The 21,474-nt window shown below is 37.5% G+C and overlaps 1 protein-coding gene and 1 pseudogene across 2 annotated transcripts in view; one reads left to right on the top strand and one right to left on the bottom strand.

Annotated features, from left to right (window-relative positions):
• HS3ST3A1 (heparan sulfate-glucosamine 3-sulfotransferase 3A1) overlaps positions 1 to 21,137 on the bottom strand; it is an 88,227-nt gene extending 67,090 nt beyond the window's left edge. For both annotated transcript variants that reach the window (XM_016161182.2, XM_016161192.2), the window contains exon 1: positions 20,248 to 21,137. In XM_016161182.2, coding sequence (XP_016016668.1) covers positions 20,248 to 20,846 — 599 coding nt within the window. In that variant the 5' untranslated portion in view covers positions 20,847 to 21,137. The remainder of the gene's footprint in view (positions 1 to 20,247) is intronic.
• On the top strand, positions 2,160 to 2,278 carry LOC118604694 (annotated as a pseudogene).
• Positions 21,138 to 21,474: the final 337 nt, after the last annotated feature.

Raw genomic sequence — 21,474 nt, 5'->3', positions numbered from 1 at the left:
GCACAGTACAGAATACATATAGAATGGTACAATTTTTAGCTCATAGGGAATAAACAGAAATCATTTAATTTACCATTCTTGTTTTACAGATGAAAAAATCAGTCACAAGGAAGTCAAGTGTTTGGTATAAGTTCACTAATTAATTAATGACAAAGCCAGGACTAAATTCCAGACTACTCTACTAGAAAGTGCTTTTCTACAACAGTCAATGTGAGTGGCATCTGCATAAACTTCAGGTATGCTTCAACTCAATTTTTATATCCAATGACTATTTTAAGGGTAACATAGAAATGTTAATAACAGCTTTTGTTACACACGCACACACATATACACACACACACGTGTGTGGAAAAAAGATTTCTCTGAGTAGTTGCTAATCAAATGTACTCTCTCACACCACCAGTGGGAGTATTTGGAATAATTTTTCCAAAGGGTACTTTTGCAGTATCTATCAAAAGCCTTAAAAAAATGTATATGCCATTTCACCCAACCATTTTTCTTGTGAGCATTCTAAAAAAAAATAATCATGGATGAATATTGAAGACTTAGTTACAAGGAGTCCACCACAATCTCGTTTATCATGGTGAAATACTTGAGTCAAGTTAGACATTCAATAATAAGGAGTGATTAAGTGACTTACAACACATCCAGACAACAGAATTCAGGCAATACTAAAATATCTTTAAAAGTCAGGGGCTTCCACAGTGGTATTTGGAGAGCTATGTTTTCCTCACTCAAGGCTTTACTTTAATCCAATCTAGAACCTAAGGCCCCAGTCTCTCCTCCTACTTAGATCCAGTGCCTAGTACAGTGTTCAGCATTGGAAGGGGACTTGGCAATATTTAATGAATTTGTAAATGAGTAAGTAACAATTAGTTTCCTAGTTTGACACTTAAGCACCTTAATAACAAAGTCGTATTTAGGTAAGATATATTACAAATACCATGTCAACAAAAATAATTATTTACAAGTATGGTGATTATTTAGATTTAAATTAATTCATGTATTAAAAATAAAATTGATTTTCCATTATTATAATTCCCAAATTTTTCATTTACATTAAATATAAAAAATGTAGTATATTTAATGTAGCTGTCTGATGTGAAAATACCTACAAAAACATTTTACTATTGGATAAGCTGGTGATTCTTTGACTATATCATACAACTATATATATTAAAATGTTCAGATGTCTAGCACTGCGCATCTTAAAAAAAATTAAAGCATTTGTGTAATTGGACACATTTTGCCATTCAAATAAAATTTTCTCCTCATCATTTCAGAATCTATGGAAACTTGATCACATTTATACCTGTACAATACTGTTGCGAGTATAAATTCATACAACCATTGTAGGAATCAACTTAGCAATATATACCTAATATTCATAGCCTTGGACCTTATGATTCTATTTCTGGGAATACAGTCTACATAACTTGTATTCAATATAACAAATAGAACTAGAACAAAGATATCCATCAAAGTACTATTTATAATAGCCCCAAATTAAAAAGCATCTAAAGGCTAAAGGATAAGTAAATTATGATATATTACTAAAATGAGTTTTAGAAGTCAATACAATATTTATAAGAAGCCTAACAATGTAGTTACAAAATATTTATACTACCCTCCTAAATAATAAAATCATAATAAATTACATATATGCCCTGAGGCTAATTAGGTTATATATTTTTTTAAATATGTGAAACATAATAAAATTTGAGTAAATCAAATTGGTGATAAGGGTAATCTTTACCTTTTTGCTACATTTTCTGTAATTTGCTACATTTTCTGTAATAGGTATATATATATATACAGTGAGTTGTGCTAAAATTTCCACATATGCATTTCTATAATCATTGTACTATATAAAATCACACAATAAAAATTACAGGACATATGGGAAGAATGGAGTTAGGGTACAACAGTCAAAAACTTCATCCATGGCACGTTTTTAAAAAGATAGGAACCTAATAACAATAGTAGCACAGTTTTACACACCTTAAATGATTATGAAATTCATAAATACTACAATAAATATGACACTTGGCCTTGAAAAAGTCCTAAAGTTTCCTTGTATAAGTGGGCATTGGAAGGGTTGCAGCTTGTGAGCTATTGTGATATAGTGGAAGGAGGGTTATCTAAAATGGAACCTAAAAGTCTACGGCCATGCCACCCTGAACAAACCCAATCCCATCTGATCTCAGAAGCTAAGTAAGGTTGGGCCTGGTTAGTACTTGGATGAGAGGCCACCTAGGAAGACCAGGTGCTGTAGGTGTAAAAAATAAAAAATAAGGGATTGTAAGCTGACAAAGTCCTTGCAATCTGTGAGATCAACCAAGGGTTGCCTCACCTAAAAATGAATGAATGAATGAATGAATGAATGAATGAAATGGAACCTAAAGCCACACTCCAGACATGGATGGGTATGACTTGTAACTTTTTGTGAACTGAGGTAACTGATAGATATTTAAGAGGTGTGTGTGTGTGTTTTCTTGCATAGCTGGGCTTAGCTAATGTTTCTTGTGGATGAAAATGCACATAAACAAATGCAAAATTCACATTATGTTCAAACAATTTCCTAATATATTAATCTCCTGAAACAATTTCACTTTTTCAAAACAAGCATCATAGCAGAATTGACTGTATTGTGTTTGTAGTGCATAAGCTTTAATATAAGCTAATAAAACCATATTTCTAAAGTTGTCTAGATAATTTATACTGTCTCAAAACAACTAGTCACATTAATAAAGAATTAATAAATATGAATCTGCTTGGCAACTAATAGGCAAAAGAAGCAGATGACTGACAAATATTTTACTCTTCAAATACATTATATTATATCAGTGTTTTGAAGATGTATCTCGAAAGCATTATTTGATGACTAGAACAGCTATGGAACTGTTTTAATAAACTTTGGTATATCATGTAGGTATTGGATTAAATGACCCAGAGGGAATTTCTAATGCTAATAATGAAATTTAATGATAGTGTACATTTTTTCCTTGGTAATAAGGTACTTTATTTTGGATAAGAATAAACAAACTCAGTTTCCAGAGAGTTGAGATTTAGTACAAACTCCATGAATTTCAAAAAGGAATTGCCTATAATAAAAATAAATCTAGTCATACTACTATGAGTGTAAATATTACAAATTTACAAAAATATGTTCAAAACACATTTTATATTTTGTTATAGTTGTGTCTAAGAAAACTGCAAATATGTGAAACATCTCTTATTTCTGTCATTTTTATATGAACATATGCTGTTAAATAGTCCAAATTACTTTGTTCTGATTATGGAAGATAACTTATTTCCTTAAACTACTGTCTTAACATCTTTATGTCAATAGAAAATAACCCACAGACTCAAACATTTTATTTTCAAAATGTCACCTGAGAGCAAATACGAAGTTTTCCGCTATTTTAAAATCACCTTGACTTAAACAAATACCAAAAAAAAAAAAAAAAAAAAAAGGGCCTTTCCTGGGAAACAGTTTTTCCAACTGAACACTTCCTTTTCTCTGATGGATGTTATAAAAAGGGAAACGACTCATTTGGCAAAGTATATAGTACATCATTACTCAAATCTAAGTTCAATAGTTCAGATTTTTAGAAGCCTTGGGGAGGAAGAAAAAGAACTTTCTGTTTTCAAGGAAAATGATTTTGCCCAAGCTTTCAAATCTGAGCTAGTATATTCTACAAAATTCTGATAATAGGCACTTGTAAGTTCAGACATCGAAATCAATACATTGAAAATGCATACATATCTAATTATCATCCAATTTTCAAGAACTTTCTGTTTTGAAGGGCATTGATTTCACCCAAACCTTTAAAACTATGCTTGCATGTTGTGATAATAGGATACATAAGTCACATGTTTAAGCTGATATACTCATAGAATTGTTTAAATGAACTATTACTTGCTTTTTTACAAATGAAGATGAAACATGCTTGCAAGAAGCGAGCCAAAATACAATCTATCATTGATGTAATTTGCTAACCAATCAAGGGGTTGCACATGGAACAAGACATTTAATGTCTAATGGATTTCTAAGTATTTCAAAATAATCACCTTTTACATTTGCATAGCACTACTCATACACAAGATCCTTTGATTAATGATTTTTCATGCTTCCTTTCCTTGAGAAATCAATAAACTATTATAAGAAACTATATTTGAAATACTGTCATACCTTTCCAAATGCCTTATTTTTCAACTAGCATTATTATGTAGAGTAGCCTCTAGTAGTCACTCTGATAATGTGTAAGTAGTCTCCACAGTTCATGAGATACCATCATTTGTTAATTTTGTAGAGGCAGATGATTTGAATCCCTATGACGATGGTATAGTCATTCAGTCTCCAAAAATGTGGGGAAATGTTTCTCTTCAGAAATGATCAAGTGAACAAAATTATGGCGGAAACTAAAAATGCAATAAACATAGGTTCTGAGGAAATTTACTGGAAACCCACAGCCAATGGCAGGACGTGACAAGGGAGACAGAGGTGGGGAGCAGGTAAGAACATATCCACATCTGAGAATTTCAGGACTTAGAAAAGCATCCAGAAGTATCCACCGAAAATAGCAAGGTTGACCACGAACAAGATCCGAAACTGTTTGTACATCCCACTCTGCTGCATGTGGGTCTCTGCCCCTTTATGGGTGGCCCTCTAAAGCATCTGTTCTTGGCTCCTTTCTCTTTCTCTTCCCCTCTAGTTTTCTACTTCTTCCTCTGCTACAATTATGCCAAGTTCTGGTGATGCAATGAAACTTTTCAAAGTTCTGTCATACATGTACAGAACATGACATGGCAATCAGTTTTATTTTAATCAGGATATTAGACGAGTTAAGTGAAAATGCAGTTATTTGTGTTTATGTAAATCTACTAGTTTTTTAATTCTTCAGTTCTCTGGACTGCCCACACTCTCTCCTTTGCCACCTCCCTCATCCTCTCCAAATGAATCCCCTTTGCTATGTCAGCATGCTATTAAAAGCCCACTCTTAGATTTCTGAGTGGACTAGAAATGGATTAGTTATCTGCAATATTACAATACTAAATATAGAGAGATGCCATGAAAATAGATCCTTTAGATACAGAAAGTCCCCTTATTTAAGTAATTTTCAGCTTGAAGCATCCTCTAAGTCCTTTCTCTATGAGCTTCTACAAATTGGAGAGAAATTGTCACCATCAACTAAGTGAGAAATAAAACATTACCTTTTTTTTTTTTTTTTTTTTTTTTTTTTTAGTGTTTTCTCACTGTCACCAAACTTTCCAGAGGATAAGGAAAAATATCAGGAGAAAAACAAAGAATATTTGATGGTTGCAACTTTGTGTTGGTGAGAGAAAACAAAAAGCATTTAAATTTCTTCATTCTCTTATGGAACTTTCAACTGAGGTGCAAAAAGATGGAGATTCTTAAAAGAAGTTTATTTTTCTTTTCACACTTGCAAGACTTTAGTTTAGGCTGGTGCAGCGCAGCCTTGAAAAAGAGCCACTACAGTTTCACCAAAAATTTCAAGAACATTAAACAGGCAGAGCAGACACAATTTGTGTTCAGTAATTAATACTAGAAACCTTAGCATCTATCTAAAGAGTAGAGCTGCAATTAAAAAAAAAAAAACAAAAAGATCTAGCTAGAACCTTCTGATTAAAAAGCTATTGTTCAAGTCACCATGCATTTATAAGCACATTAGTGCAAAAACATGACATACAAATGCAGTAAACAGGACAAAAACATACTAAACATATTTTAAAACCCTCCTTTCATATAAGAAGTTTTATTTATGTAAATGACTAGCCATGGTGATCTTAAAGCAAGTATAAACAGCCCATTGGTCAACTCAAGTCCAGTTAAGAAAAGGGAGACAGCATAGATCAGAGATACATGGGTGAAGTTCATTACACTTCCTGTCTCTTCTGAAGCGTTTTCATTTTCTCATCCACCCATTGCTGGCTGGCTTCTGTCACACCATCTTGTAGTCAATCTTGTCTCAGAGTCACCAATACCTGCTTAACTGATGAGACAAACATTTTTTGTCTCAGGCCTCTATGTACCCCTTCTGCAGCATTTAAAATCACTGACCTTTAAATCATCCCCATTAGCTCCAACATTTTATTAGGATAATTTTAAACATGGCAAAAATAGGAAAGAATTATACAACAAACACCCATTTACCCACCAACTAAACTCTAAATACATATTTTTCTATACTTTTATTATCAAAAGTCTAGGTATCCCTCTAACTATCCATCAATTCATCTTATCATTTTCAGTGCATTTCAAAGCAAATGATAGACATCAATACAGTTCCCTGTAGACATTTCTTCATGCATGCCATAACCTATGGAAACTGTCTCCCTCTGGGGCAAGAATATAAGCGTGTTTTCCTGGTCCTGCTTTCCTCCTGCCCTCTTCTTGTGTTCTGCTATACACTTTCACATCTCAGCTATGGTGATGGCTCTCACAACCTCAACAATCGTGCCTCACGATGGCTCCCAATTCTAACCTTCTTTGTGAGCTCCAGCTTACTTCAATGATGCACTTTCTAACTTTTATGTCTAAAAGAAAGTTATTTATTCTCCTTGATACCTATTATTTCTTTCTCTGTTCTCTATCATAGTGACAGTTACTAGTAAATACACCTGACCTAGAAATAGTCTCTCATTTTTTCTCCTTTCCTCATTGCTAGCATTCCACAGAAAATTTTATAATTCCTATTACCAAAAAGTCTAGCAAATCTTTTCCCAAGCCCCATGCCTACTGCACTGCTGTAGTTCAAGCCTCCATTATCCTTCCTTTAGGTTCCTCACCACCTACCCAGCTCAGTATGCATTCTCTACCATTCACATGCCACCTAGGATTAGGTTTCCACAAAACAACCAGAGGTGTGCGAAATCAGTCCTCTATTGAAAGGAAGTCTTCATTATGCATTCCCCAGCCCCCACCTCTAGAGCTATGCTGTCCAATATGGTAGCCACTGACTATTAAACACTTGAAATGTGACTATTAGGAATTGAGATATGCTGCAAACATAAAATGCACATTAGATTTGTAATATTTTGTATGGAAAAAATGCAAAATGTCTCATATGTTTTGTTTTTGATTACATATTGAAATGATAATATTTCATGCATATTGGCTTAAATAAAAATATTACTAAAATGAATTTCACATCTTCATGACTTTTTGAAGGTGGCTGCTAGAAAATTTAAAATGACATATGTGGTACCCATTCCATTTCCATGGGACAGTGCTGACCTAGAATAAAGTCCAAGCTCTCTAACCATGCCATTTAATAATTCTCCGCAATCTTTCCTTGTGCTTTGTTCCCAACTTGATATCTCACTTCTCAATTGCTAAGGCAGACTGCTGAATTAAATCACATGGTGGGATTGTTTCTCAGAACAGAGGCCAGGTGATGAACTATTACCTCACTGTGTCCCCTAGTGCTACCCCTAAATGCTTCGCAGAATAAATAACCAGGCATCTAAAAGACAAAAGGAAAAATGGAGAAGCAAGGGAAGATCCATAAATTAATTATGCACTCAAGTACAAAGTCAAGCTTTAAAAAAAAAATGACCAAAGACTGCTTTGGTTTGTGTTTTCGTGATGTCTTTTCCAAAACAGAATTGTTGTAATGAAGCATATAATCACCTTTATGTGAAATGCCATCACCCAAACAACTCTGCAGATCTCATAAAGTTTCCATGGGTGGGTCACTCTCAGGCAGTTCTGGAATGAACTTTCCTTTTTCATACAGCTGCAAAGAGCTCTGTTATTTCTGAGTTGTATCTCTAGTGGGAGGTTAATCACCTATATCATGCATTCACATCACTTCACATAATGTTGGCTGTGGATACTCATCTGAGTAATAAGATAGGTGAGGGAAGATCAGGGAACATACTGTAAACCTTTAGCCTACCCTAGAAATTTGCAAACTATGACCAGCAAGCCAAAGGCTTGTGTTGGTAAATAAAGCTTTATCAGACCATAGCCATGCCCATTCATTTACACAGTGTCTAAGGTTGTTTTCCTGTTATAAAATGAAAGTTGAATAGTTGTGACAGAGACCATATAGCCCACGAAGCCTTAAATATTTATTTTCTGGTCTTTTCCAGAAAAAAAGTGCTGACCTTTGCCTTAAGTGTCTTTTTTAAGGCTGGTTGGTGGGTTTGTCTGTTTGTTTTCCATTAACCAAATAGCGCATCTATTATGTGACAGGTATAGTTCAAGGTCTTGGAGATACAAGGTTGAAAATGACTGAACTTTAGAATCCATAGCATAGAATGTTCATACTTAGTTTCTTGAGGGACCCTGAAGCATATACATTTTAGTCTTTCCAAGCAAGTCTTTTATTCACACTAGCCAGTGTTTTTCAAATTTATTTTTTCTACTGAGATCCACTGTAGCAAATACATTTTACATATAATCCTTTCTGTGCGCTGGTGCACACAGGTAAATAACTGAACTGAGTTTGTCAAGAAGTATTTGTCTTTCTAGCTATATGAAATTCATGCTGCTATTTTATCCTGTTATAGCCCCTTACATTTAAAAACTAATAATTAATTTTATTTTACATCAATGTATGGTTAGTCACACAGTTTGAAAGCCTCTTGGTATACCAGCTTTTTATTGCCTAGCTTTGGTCTTCACCACAGGCCATGGGTTATAATCTAGCAACCATTTATCTCAGATAAAAATGATTTGCTTCATCCATGCAGAATGTTGTTTTATTTTATATGTGGGTTTGGTTTTCAATATATGAATTATTTCCCAATGTGGTCTTTAATTAATCAGTATTCCAAAATTATTTTAAAAAATCAAAGGTCGTGGCAATGGTAAGTCCACGTTCTTGCTTGGTAACCACCAGCTGGATTGAGAAGTAGTTTTTCCAGTGTTTGCTTCCAACTTGCCATCTTTTGCCACAAGACAAATGCACCTGAAAATCTCAAGAATTTTTATCACAAGCATTAACTCCCCATGACTTTCCCCCCATATAAATATAAAACAGATCCAATTTGTTTTCTTTCCACCATTAAACCCTAGAAGGGCATTCTAGTAGACCCTCTGGCTTTGAGAAAAGCATTTTTAACAGATACTGTTGTGATCCCAAGTCCTCCAACACCAAGAAGGAAGAGTAAGTTCTCATTAGAAAGAAAAATAAGTGGCCTTTATTTATAAAAGAAAAAAAAAAGAAAAACCAAAACACCCACAATATTTGATGAAAGAAACTATAAGAATAATTAGAGTACACCAGGAAATTAAAAAAAAAAAAAAAGATGCCAGTTTTTGTTTATTTAAAAGCTTTGTTCGTGAAATGAAATCGCTTTATTGCTACAGCATTTTCCTACTGCCAGAACTTTTCAAAACATTGAGTTAGAGCAAACATGGCTTCACTTAAGAAAGGTGATGAGGGGAGCAGTTAGCTCTGGAAATATAACTTCAGTTGCAGCTTAATCCAGTTCCCTTTTTAAATACCTGAACTTAATGAGAATCTGCAAAGATTTATGACCGTAACAAACACGTTGTTTTTGATTTTGTCATTCAAACCGGCCTAGCAACTTTGATATTTCCTATTGAAAGGAGAGAGCTAATCCAAGTAAGAACTCTGGAAAAGAGAAAAAGAATTTTATTCCTATAATTTGATTGATTACTTCCTACTCTGAACACTCAAGAGAGAAAAAGCAAACTTTCCTGTCTGTACTTGGATTTCTCCCACTAATCTTTTACAAGCAGGCAACAACCATAAAACACAAATTACTTACCAGGATCCATAGGCCAATCATGCTAGCTGGGTTCCAAAATCTATAAGCATCAAAATATTGGGGAAAACATCTCAGATAAAAACCAGAAATTTAAAAATGAATTGAGCACTGACTCAATTCAGTTCAATGCTTTAATTCACTAGTTTTGGGAGGAGAAAAAATAATGTTATAACTTGTTTCATTTTTCTGGAATTTTTTTTGTCAGTGGTGCAAATCTTCCAAAATTAAATTTATGTAATTCAGAACATACAGTTGTTTCTCAATTGTAATCTCCAGAATTGTACCCTGGGAATTAGAAACCCAGAGTTCATGTGTTTGGCTTAATCTTGGGCAAAGCACTTCGGTTTCCTTACATACAGAAGACACTCTCTAAGATATCTTGTAATTCCAACATCCTTTAATAATTTATAAGCCTATATGGCTAGAAACAAAGGAAGTTCAAATTAAGAGTCATGTCTGATGTGGCAATGACCTGGTCATTATAAAGTGCTTGGCATTAATAATGACCAGCTGGTAGGAAATCTAAATTTTCAATTAGGTGAAAATTATTAACAAGGATAACAATAAAGATAGATAGGATAGTGTTTGGAGGTAACAAATGGACCTTGACCTGATTAGGAATATTAACATATCTAAAGAAAAAAAATCAAAAACGCCAATATAGAAAAGAATAAGAAAGATGGACTTTGGCAATGACTCAGCCATGTTCACAGGGAATGCTTGGTTGGAGGATTCCTAGAGCCAAAAGGGAGCATTGGGTTGCACATGATAGCAGGAAAGAAGCACACCCAGAAACTCACCTTGCCCAAATTCAGGACCTGTCTGATTATATTTCTGTTAATATTTTGGCTTCTCCATGCAGCTATTTAGAAGGAGGAAATTTGCCTATTCAGACCAATCAATGGTTGAGGTTTTGGGGGGTTTTTGTTTTTGTTTTTGTTTTATGATTCTCGGTATTTGTTTTAATGGATGGGGAAAAAAAATCAATTGAATGGCCCAGAATTTCTGATATGCTCAGTAGCACAAGTTCTGTGATCAGATTTCTTCTAGGAAAAAAAAAAAAAGAAAGAAAGAAAGACAGAAATAGAAGTGGCTTTCATGATTCCATATAGGACAATAAGTTCACAAGGATAGTTATTCAATAGTTTTTAAAATTTACTTTTCAACCATATGTTGATATGTTGTCTTTTTTTTTTTAATTGAAGGTTGAAGACTCAGAATCAAACATGGGGCAGCCTTTCAACTTCTATCATCTCTGAGCCACTGATGGCTTACTGTTTAGGCAGGAACCACACATGCAACTTTGAGAACATGATAGGATATTGCAGTGGTGTAGCACTGGCATATTGGAGGTGAGTGGACCTGGATCCAGTGCTAGTTCTACTATTTATTTGGCTATATGACCTTGAGCAAGTCACTTTACCTTTTTGAGCCTGTTTCCTGATCTATAAAAGGTAGTAAGTGATAGGACCTACTTAATAATACTGATCATATTAACAAAATATCCAGACTATGCAGCTTCATTGAGCATACAGTGAGGGCCCAACACATGTAACCATTATTTCACTTCTAAAATGATAGATCATCCAGAGAGAAAATAAATAAGGAAATACTGAGCTCGAACTATACTTTAGACCAGATGGACCTAACAGGCATACATAGAACGTTACATCCAACGGCAGCAGAATACACATTCCTTTCAAGTGCACACAGAACATTCTCTAGGATAGATCATATGCTGAGCCACAAAACAACTCTTAAAAATTTAAAAAAATTGAAATCATATCAAGTATCTGTTCTAACCACAATATGAAACTAGAAATCAGTAACAAGAGGTAAACTGGAAAATTCACACATATATAGAGATTGAACAATTCACTCCTTAACAATGAGTCGAAGAAGAAATCAAAAAATAATATGGAGTTAAATGAAAATGCAAACACAACATACCGAAACTTACGGCATGCAGCAAAAGCAGTCACAGAGGGAAGTTTATAGTGATAAATGTCTATGTTAAGGAGAAAAAAAAAAAAAGCTCAAATAAACAATCTAACTGATTAACCTCTTAAGAAACCAGAGAAAGAAGAAAAATCTAATCTAAAGTTAACAGAGGGAAGAAAATAACAAAAGCCAAAGCAAAAATGAATGAAACAGAGACCAAAATGATAGATTTTTATCAAATGTATATTGCAGGGTTCAAATACTTTGCTATTTTAAAAATGGTTCAAAATGCATGGAGAAAAGTATATACCAACTATGATGGAAAACACCAAACAATAAGTTGGGAACGGTATTAAATCAAAGAAATTATTTTTAACTTATATAAGCATTAGTAGACTATCCTTTGCATGAAACAGTTTGTAAAACATATCCGATAAAGATAAATCAGTCAAAAATTAGAGGAAATACTGTTAACTTCTTTAAATCTCAAGATGTTGCTTGTATATTATTTTGTTTTGCTCAAGTAAAAATGTAATGTGGATAAAACTATTTTTATAGTTGTTAAAAATATCAAAGGAAATGTTTCAAGTCAGATTTTCATTACTCTATTAAACCAGACTCTCAGATGCACAACTGTGTGTTTAAAAACAGAAGCAGAAAATGCCAGCATGCTACCTAGTCTGATAACACTGGCATCCCGGGATTAGCAGTTCCAACAGGAAGAACCACCCAGGATGCCCAGGTCTTGGTCCTCCAGTGCTCTGGAGGGTGGATTTTCTCTCTTCCTCCCTCGTTCTTTAACCCGATGACTACTCCAGGTCTGTTTTGCTCTTACGGTTGGTCTCATAAACCATAGTGTCTAAACCAAAGATTAAAGCATAAGGTCAAGTAAGCAGAATATTTAAGCTGGCCAGGAAAACCTGGACTACATTGTTATATCCTAGGCTAAGGAGTGTCCACAGTCATGAACCCATCTCTTGACCCCATAACCAGCTTCCCAGTCCTTGACAACTGCTCCTTTTATGTCTGAATCAAAAAAGCCAGATTCCCAAGTCTAATTTTCCTCTGACTCCTACTTCAGTTCTTTGTGTTCTCAAAAACTTATCATTTACATCAAAGTTTTTGCTCTCCAGACCACGAGGATTTCAGTCAGGGGTGGGCAACTTCTTACACCTTCTTCACTTTACATTTACATTTGCCAGCCATAAAGAAAAAGAGGAAAGCAAAACAAAATAACAAACCAAAAAAACAAAAAACAAACTCTGTGTTTGTTCCAGGGACAAGAGAGTAGGAGGGGAGCCATGAGCCAATTTTATTATAAAATCAGCTGAGGAGAAAGCTCAGCGTGTCTGGAAGCAACAGGTGCTGGCAGTGGAGGGGAAGCTGGCAGGCCTGTGCTGGGGGCCTTCAGAAGGAGAGGAAAGAAGAAACATGGAATGAAAGGAAGCTGACACAGTGGAGTGTTACAGCATGAGCCCACAGCCCTTGGTGACATTAGGCATCTCCTGCTTTCTTTGTTGATGCTGCTGTTTTTCCTTTTATTTTAGAATAATTTTAGATATTAAAATTGTAAAAATAAAATTGTACAGAGAATTCTCAGATACCATTTTGCCCTGATTCCCCTAAGGTTCTTATCTTACATACCCTAGTACAATGATTGAAACCAAGAAATTAACCTCAGTATAGTACTATTAACTAGACCACACTCATTATTCACATTTCTCCATTTTTTCCATGGAACACCCTTTTTCTGTTTCAGGACCCAGTCAAGATACCATACTTTATTTACTCATTAGCGGTTAGCCTCTTTGGCCTCCTCCCTGTTTGTTTTTCAGGATCTTGAAATTTTTAAGGAATACTAGTCAGGTATTCTGTAGATGCCCCTCTGTTTGGGTTGGCTTAATGTTTTCTCATAATTAGAGTGGGGCTACGGATTTGGGGGGAGAATCTCCCACAGGTGAACTGCCGTCCACATTGCATTACACCGGCAGGTACATGATCTGCACATGACCACAGGGAAATGTAAAACTTACCACTTGGTTAAGGTGGTGTCTGCCAGGTTTCTCCACTGTAACTTTCCTATTTTTCCCTTTCTTCCTGCCTAATGTTAACCTGACTACCACTCTCTATCCCAACTCACCCTCCCCAGGCACTGGACTGTAGTCCCTGGAAGGTCTCTCCTGTTAGAACTCTGAAAGCACCTTCCTATGAAACTGTCTCACATGAGTAGGGTCTTCTTCAATAGCGTATCTCAGGTATGTTAAGGGTTAAACAGGATTCTGTGTGCTGCCTGTTAAGAATCATGGGACCCTCCTCCAGAGCCTGTACTACACAGGAGGAGGCATAAAGCTGCATGTTGAAATAAAATCATCTGGAAGTATTTTCATTTGAAGCTGACTTTCAGAAACAGAGGCAAAACACACTAACAAAACTAATCTGGGGCATATGGCATTCCTTTCGGTCATGTGCATTTCTAATATAAATCTCCTAATCATTTATATCGTGTTTTTCAGATTTATTGTGAAGGCAAGTCTCTTTTATTTCTCTCCAAAGAATAAACTCCCTATCTGAAAGAAGTGAGCTCAGCTACACTAAGCAGATCTTACTTGCTGTAAGTGCTACCTAACGTGATGCTCACACCCTCCCCCTTCCCCCCTTTTTTAAAATTGAGACTGCAGATATACTCTGATAATGATGAGGTCTTCAAAGCCTAGCGTTTCTGGTTCCTTGCTGACTCTTCCTCCCACCAGGTGGCGCTACACATCACATTCAAAGTGGGCGGCTCTCAAGTCAGTGAATAGGATTTTGTTTTTTTAACCTTTGTAAGAATATCACAAGCCTAATGTCAAGCACTAAACTTCAGTTTTAATAAACGCTTCCCCTTTTACATTTACTGTCATCTGACAACTTCTGAAACAAGCCAAATCTGAACCTCTGGAATACCTTCCTCATGTGTTCATAAGATAAATGTATATGTTAAAGGCATGATAGTCGTGACCTCATGAATAATGCAAAAAAAAAAAAAAAAAGTCAGAAGTTGTGATCATTGGCAAAAACTAGGAAGATGCTTCAATTCATTAAACTTGGCATTTCCACAATTTCTAAGTCCTTATTTCACATGTTTATTTTTTAACTATGTCAATATCCCCCACAGAGAGTTTTAAACTATATCAAATTTAAATTTTAAAGTGCTGGAAAACATTTTAAAGACATTCATATAACTGCAAAGGATAGGTAACTAATATATTCCTTAGGTGAAATTTTCTCTGATTACATATTAAAGGTATATATTTAGTAAGAAATGTCGTTTTCAAAATTGTAACTCATCACTTAGCAGAAACAATTTTCCTAAAAGCTTAGAGTCTAACATCACTGGGAAACATCACAAGAAATTACATTTATCAGCCAAGTTATTATTACTCAGTGAGAAGATGTCTACCTAAAGTAAAAGGCTAAGTATATAAAATTTCTAACCAGGTCCAGCAATTTGACTGATGGCAACTGCAATTTGCAATTGTTCAAATGCATCCCTTAGATTGATGAGGCCTTTTGTTCTTTGTAACAAGTTGGTTTGTTTGCTCTGTGACACTCTTCTCATGATGTTAGCATCTGGTCTATATAAGGTTAGCCCCTGTTGTCATTAACTGAACAGGCTTATTTCATTCTCATGACCCTGCCAAAATATGGATTTGGCACATATTCTTTCCTGACCAATCAAGAGACTTACTTATATGAGACAAATATTTTGGCCAGAGTGTTTTTTCTTTTTAAGAGGAGAACAGGAGATTACAATGTGGAGGATTTTCACTCATGGCTATGTATTTCACATAAAATATATCAGCACATTATAAATCTCATTGTTATGAAGAAATAGCCACTCACATGAGGTATTCCAGGTCCAAGCTATACTGCAGTTTCTGTTGTTGCTATTCTTTTTAATACCTGTACTCAGTAGACCCAAAGCCTGTTCCATACCCTGGGTGTCTGATAATGTTTAGAAGTTCTCTAACCACTTAATAACTTCCTTGTTATCAATTCCATCACTTCCCTCCTACTAGGTGTCTGCTCTTGTACATATGAGCATGTGGGTATGCACACGTGCACAAGCACACATACACAGAAATACAGAAACTAGGCTGTTTGACTTCTTTCCTGAGTAGTCTATTGAAATGATGATCCAAGAGCTCAGACATTCAGCAAACAAAATGCAAACTCTCAGTGGATGAAGAGCATCCCATCTCCAAGAGCTCCTGGGAACTATATGTCTGAAAGAATTATTCCCTCCCCTCTGCAAACATGTGCCTTAGACTCAGGGTCCAAAACAACTTCTTCCTGCTTTCTTCCTATCCTTCGTCCTTTCTCCATGTTCTTAACTCAGTTCTAAGGACAGAGAGGCCTCTTTGGACTTCAATCCATATGACCTTGCATGGGTGGCCAGACTCTGCAGCTCCCTTGGCTCAAATTTCATTTCCAGCCCTTCACGCAGAAGGGCCTCGTGGCTCAGGAGGGTGGGAAACTGCACATGGAGGTACTTTGCAGCTGCTCCCAGCTGCTACAAAATGCCGGTTTCTCCTGATAGGAACCAAAAGTTCTCCTGTTCTACTATCCTCTCTGGTGGACTTGAAAAATAAGGCGATGATTATTAGAGGCCAGAAAACTTCAAATTTTGATGAGGTCGGTGGAGAACTAACTCCTAAATACCAAGCTAAGTAATCTTGAATCTTCTTGAATATTAAAGAGTAAAACAATTTAAGTGATATTGCTCTCCACTGAAATTCTCTAGTCTTACGAAAGGAAATAGATGCATGAGTATAAGAGGTTGGATAATAAATACTATCTTGTCCCAAACATTTATATGCATACATATATATAAACATGTGTGTATGTATATATATATAATTATATATGTATGATATATATGTGTGTGTATATATATGTATAATATATATGTGTGTGTATATATACACACACATACATATACATAAAGACACACAGACCTTTATATGCTTCATAAATATGTACCTTTTATCTTAGGAGAAAAAAAGCACAGCTTCTAGTTGGTGCAGATATACACAGGCAGAGAGAGGGGACATTAAATTCTAAGTTCACCTGCTCTTAAACTATAGTAGAGTCATTCAGTCTTGATTTACAGAAAAGATCTCAAAGTTTAGAAGCTAAAGAAATAGTTCCCTACCTTCCTTTATGAACCCACCACACATACAATAGAAATGAAGACTATTCATTGCAAAGGATTGTTTTCCCATGACATGCAAGCCACAGACATTTGTTGTACTGATATCATGCCCGCTAAATTAAGTATTGTGGAATGTTCTTAAAATCCTATCAGGGTGGAGTTTCATATTCAGAAAACTCCACTGATGCATCCTAAATTATCCAAATTAACAAATATCCTGGAATGTTAAGTTTTACTTTTGTTTCATTTTTTTAAAAGTAATATTAGGACATTTTAATTAATTAGAAACATTTCATTTATAGAGATTTTGAATAAATTCATTTTCTTTGCCTTTACAGTTATACTAGTCTTAGGATGCAGTTTATAAAGTACTTTATTTTGCCCAGAGTGAGAAATTTATTGAAACATCCTAGCAACAGGCATTTCTAACTCAAACTCATTCATTCACCAAGGGATTGTCTCAAACTTTCTAACAGCAACAGATTTCTCCCTTTGTCAGGACAGTAGGGGGCACTGCCACTACAAATTATTATGACAAACTGAGAGATTTCATTGAGCAAAAAAACAAGGCTAGACATTTATGATTCTCCCACGTCAATGAGCATCTAAAAGATATTATACAGATTTTTCTCTTCCATAATTCACTTCAGGGTGTAAATTTTGGGGTTCTCTCTCTCTCCTCTCTTTCGCTGTCAGAGTGTGTGTGTGTGTGTGTGTGGTGTGTGTGTGTGTGTGTGTGTGTGTGTGTGTGTTAGAAATCCAATATTAAAATTTGGGGCTGACTCAAGAAAGTCTAAGTGAATCCCTTATTATAAAATACTGGCTAAATACAAACTGCTGGAATGCACTTAATAGTTAAGTGACATTCTGTGTGGGAGATTTTTTTCAAGGTTAAGTCTTCAATCTTTCTCACCAACTTTAAACTCCAACTTCAGAGCTAAGATGAAAGAGAACTCAGGAAAATTTCATTAAATAATCGCATAATCCAGATACCATAGCTTGGATTTTTTTAAAAATAAAAGTTTTCTATGTAATCGAGTTACACATAAATTCATACATCCAATAAAAAATAAATAAATTGCAAATGGTAAAACAAAGACATTGCTCCAACACTTAGAAAATTAAATTTACCAAACCATGAAGTCTACTGTGCAGTTATTTTTGTAACCACCATAAATTGCTTTATAGAACTCCTCTGCTAGAGTAAACAATCCAAAGAGAGATTTACTTTACAGCATTCATCCAGTTTCTAAATGAGAGAGTGGCCTAAAGGTTTATGACTCCTCTCTCTCTCTCTCTCTCTCTCTCTCTCTCTCTCTCTCTCTCTCTCTTCTTTATTTTCTATACTTGTGCTTCTAGTTATCTTGAAACCTTCCTTCTCGTACACAAGCTCATAAAGGTCCACAGAAAATAAGATTCAGGTCTCTAGACATACTGTGCCCTCAAATACTCATTTCTGGAATAAGAACAATCCCACTTTGTGAAATAAAGTCTAGATGGTAAAATGAAAATAAAGGGTTTTAGTACTAAATATTTCACCATATATAATAGCACCTCAGAGCCAGCCAAATATTGTCTTAGATATTCCAGGCAGTCGGCTTGAAATGTGTTCACTTATACACTGTATGAAGCTGAATTCAGTGCAAACTGCTATAGATAAGAGTTTTAGGGGTCTTTAATCACTTTTTTTCTTGTGTCCTTAATGGAAAAAACAGAGCTGCCTTTGTGCTAAAAAGAAGGACCTGTTGTTTCCAGATTCAACAGGTCATTTTTATAAGAACTTCCCAAAGGATACAACATAAATGACAGAAACACAAGGGAATATTTTAAGTGGCCGATGATTTTAAATGATATATATTCTATATTAAGAAAGGTTGTTTGTTTTTCTTTCCAACAAATGAAAAAAGCGTTTAATGTTTGATTTCAACTTTTAGGACCAAATGTTTTCTCGTGAGTTGAGTTACTGTAAATTCAGTTTCTGAAATCGGTCTGAGGGTGAGTTCGACCCCTCAAGTAAATAAACTTGTCAAACCATGTCCATTTCTGTTTTGGGAATGGATAGTTGATTTAGTGGACTTTTAAAATATATTTAAATTTCTTAGTAACTTTGGTAATATTGTTTTAGTTAAAATGACAAGGAGATCGCACATCTAAAGAACAAGATAAAACTATAAAATGGAAAAATTCTGGCCATATGATTTTCCTTGCTCTCGGAGTAAAGGAAAAAGGCCAATATTTTATGGCAAACAAAATCCAGGTGACACTAGAATTTCTTAGAGTTTGGCTGATTCTATTATTAAAGGTGGTCTAAATTTGAGAAGACTAGCAAATATAAGGTTAAAATTTAAGCCAGACTTGTTTCCTAAACTGTATTGGGAGTTTTTTCACAATGAAACTGGTGTCTTCATATCCTCCCTCCCTTTTTCTTCTTCTCCTTTCTTTCCTTTCTACCTTTCCCTTCCTTCCTTCCTTCCTTCCTTCCTTCCTTCCTTCCTTCCTTCCTTCCTTCCTTCCTTCCGTCCTTCCTTTTCTCCTTCTTTCATTCCTTCCTTCCTTCCAATTGACTACCTCATTTCTAAAGAGAAGTGTTCAAAAAGCTTTGAGAAAGTTTCTGCCAGTCCAGAGACAAAAGATACTGTTTCCTGTAAATACAGAAAGCACTTTACAAAATTCATTCCTTGCCTCAAACAAAAGTTATTACCAAGGAAGCCTTCTTGAAAACACAATGACTGGTTGCTGGCACTTGCTCCAACATATATTTCTCAACAACCTAGACTCTGGTTCTTGACACTTTTATGAAGTCTCTATATTACTTACCACCTAGGACAATTATCTGGCAAAAGGTCAAGGTAAATAAATACCTGACGGCGAAGACTGCATTAACCATAGAGAGCTGCCCAGAAGGTAAAGAAATAAAAACAGGCTTCTTTGAGAAAGGAGACAACATAATAATTGATGAACAGGTTCTAATTTAGGAGAGACTTTTTTCCCCCTCTTTAGCTATCAACAAGGATCCTCTAGCAGAGGAGGAAAAGATGAAATTGGCTATTTAAGGGAAAAGGAATCCCAAAGACTAAAGAAAACAATCATTAAGGACCAATTCCCTCCTCCTGCCCTCCTCCCCCTCCAGCATCCAGCATACTGGAGAAAGAAGGCATGGTTGGGGAACAAGACCCTTCAGGTTAAGAACAACTACTGATGAACGTCTCCCCACCCCCACGCCTTCTGCATGAAACGGGTAGGAAGGTGAACTGGGAGTCTTCATGGTCTCTCTCAAAGCCCCCCGACGCAAACATGCACATCGCGCTCTGCCTGCCCCCTGCCTGTGCCCAGGGCCAGCTCACCGGTACCAGGCGAGGCCTTTGTCGTAGCTGCGGTCAAAGAAGTGGGGCTCCGCACCCACGGCGCGCACGTCGGGATGCACGCGCAGGAACTCGAGCAGCGCCCGCGTGCCGCCCTTCTTCACGCCGACGATGATGGCCTGCGGCAGCTGCTTGCTGCCTTCGTCCAACAGCAGCGCCAGGGTCCTCGGTGGGGCCTCGGCCACGCTGCTCCCAGCCCCGGAGCCACCGGGACCCCCGGCCAGGCCCGGGGTCTCTTCTTCCCAGGCCACCTCCTCGCCGCCGTCGCGTCGCACAGGCCGCCGGCGCCTCCGCCACTGCTTCAGTTGCAGGAGGCGCTTTCTCTGCACCGCCGCGGGCCGCGCCGCCAGCTCCCTCGGGCCTCCGGCCAGGACGCCGCGACCCAGGGCCCCCGCCTCCTCGCCACTGCCCGACAGCCCCACGACGGGGCCTGACAGGGTCTGACAGCGCTCGGCCAGGCAGTAGAAGACGTAAAGGGACGTGAGCAAGGAGCAGAGCATCAGCAAGAATTTCCGGAAGATGCTGCGGGACAACGGCTCGGCCGAGGTGGGGTGGGCGCCGGCGGGGCCCGGAGGGGCCATCCTAGCCGGAGGCGACGTCGGGCAGCACGCGAGCCATGCTAGGCCGAGACTCCGCCAAGTGCCATGACATGCCCCAGGAGGGCCTGCGCGCTGGACGGAGGCCACATCGCCCGTGCGTCCCTGCGGCCGTGCAAGCTGCCCCAGGAGGCGGCAGCCGGGGCTCCTTAGGGAGACGGAGCCTCGGGAGTCCCTCGCGGGATCCCTGCCTCCGGTCTAGGGGGCGGGAAAGGAGAAGTGGTGCCGTGCTTAAGAAACCATCCTCTTAGATTCGGCAAGTCTTGAGCTTCGGGGAAACGCTCGGCGCCCCAGTTTTCTCGGAGTCGCCGGAATGGGGGTCCCGGACGCGGTGGCGGAGGCGAGCGTCTCAGCCCCGGCCCCCAGCGGTCCCCACTCAGAGACCTTACATCCCTCGTTCCGTCCTGGTGAGGGGACGCTCCACTCCGGGGCCGCTGAACTCCGTGCGCTCCAGACAGCGGCAAGCGACAGTGCCTCCCGGCCCCGAATTCCTCCGTCCTCTGGGCCGCCTGGGTGCGCCTTCTCCGCCCTGGTGCGAGGTACCCCCGAGTCCCTCTGCCCGAGCAGGAACAAGAAGGCCCGCGCCGAGCAGTCCGCCCCTCCTGGCGCGCAC

This window comes from Rousettus aegyptiacus, unplaced genomic scaffold, assembly GCF_014176215.1.
Source record: "Rousettus aegyptiacus isolate mRouAeg1 unplaced genomic scaffold, mRouAeg1.p scaffold_m13_p_6, whole genome shotgun sequence".
Classification (NCBI taxonomy): domain Eukaryota; kingdom Metazoa; phylum Chordata; class Mammalia; order Chiroptera; family Pteropodidae; genus Rousettus; species Rousettus aegyptiacus.
The sequence above is the reverse complement of the archived record's forward strand: the minus strand, read 5'-3'. Positions and strand labels throughout refer to the sequence as shown.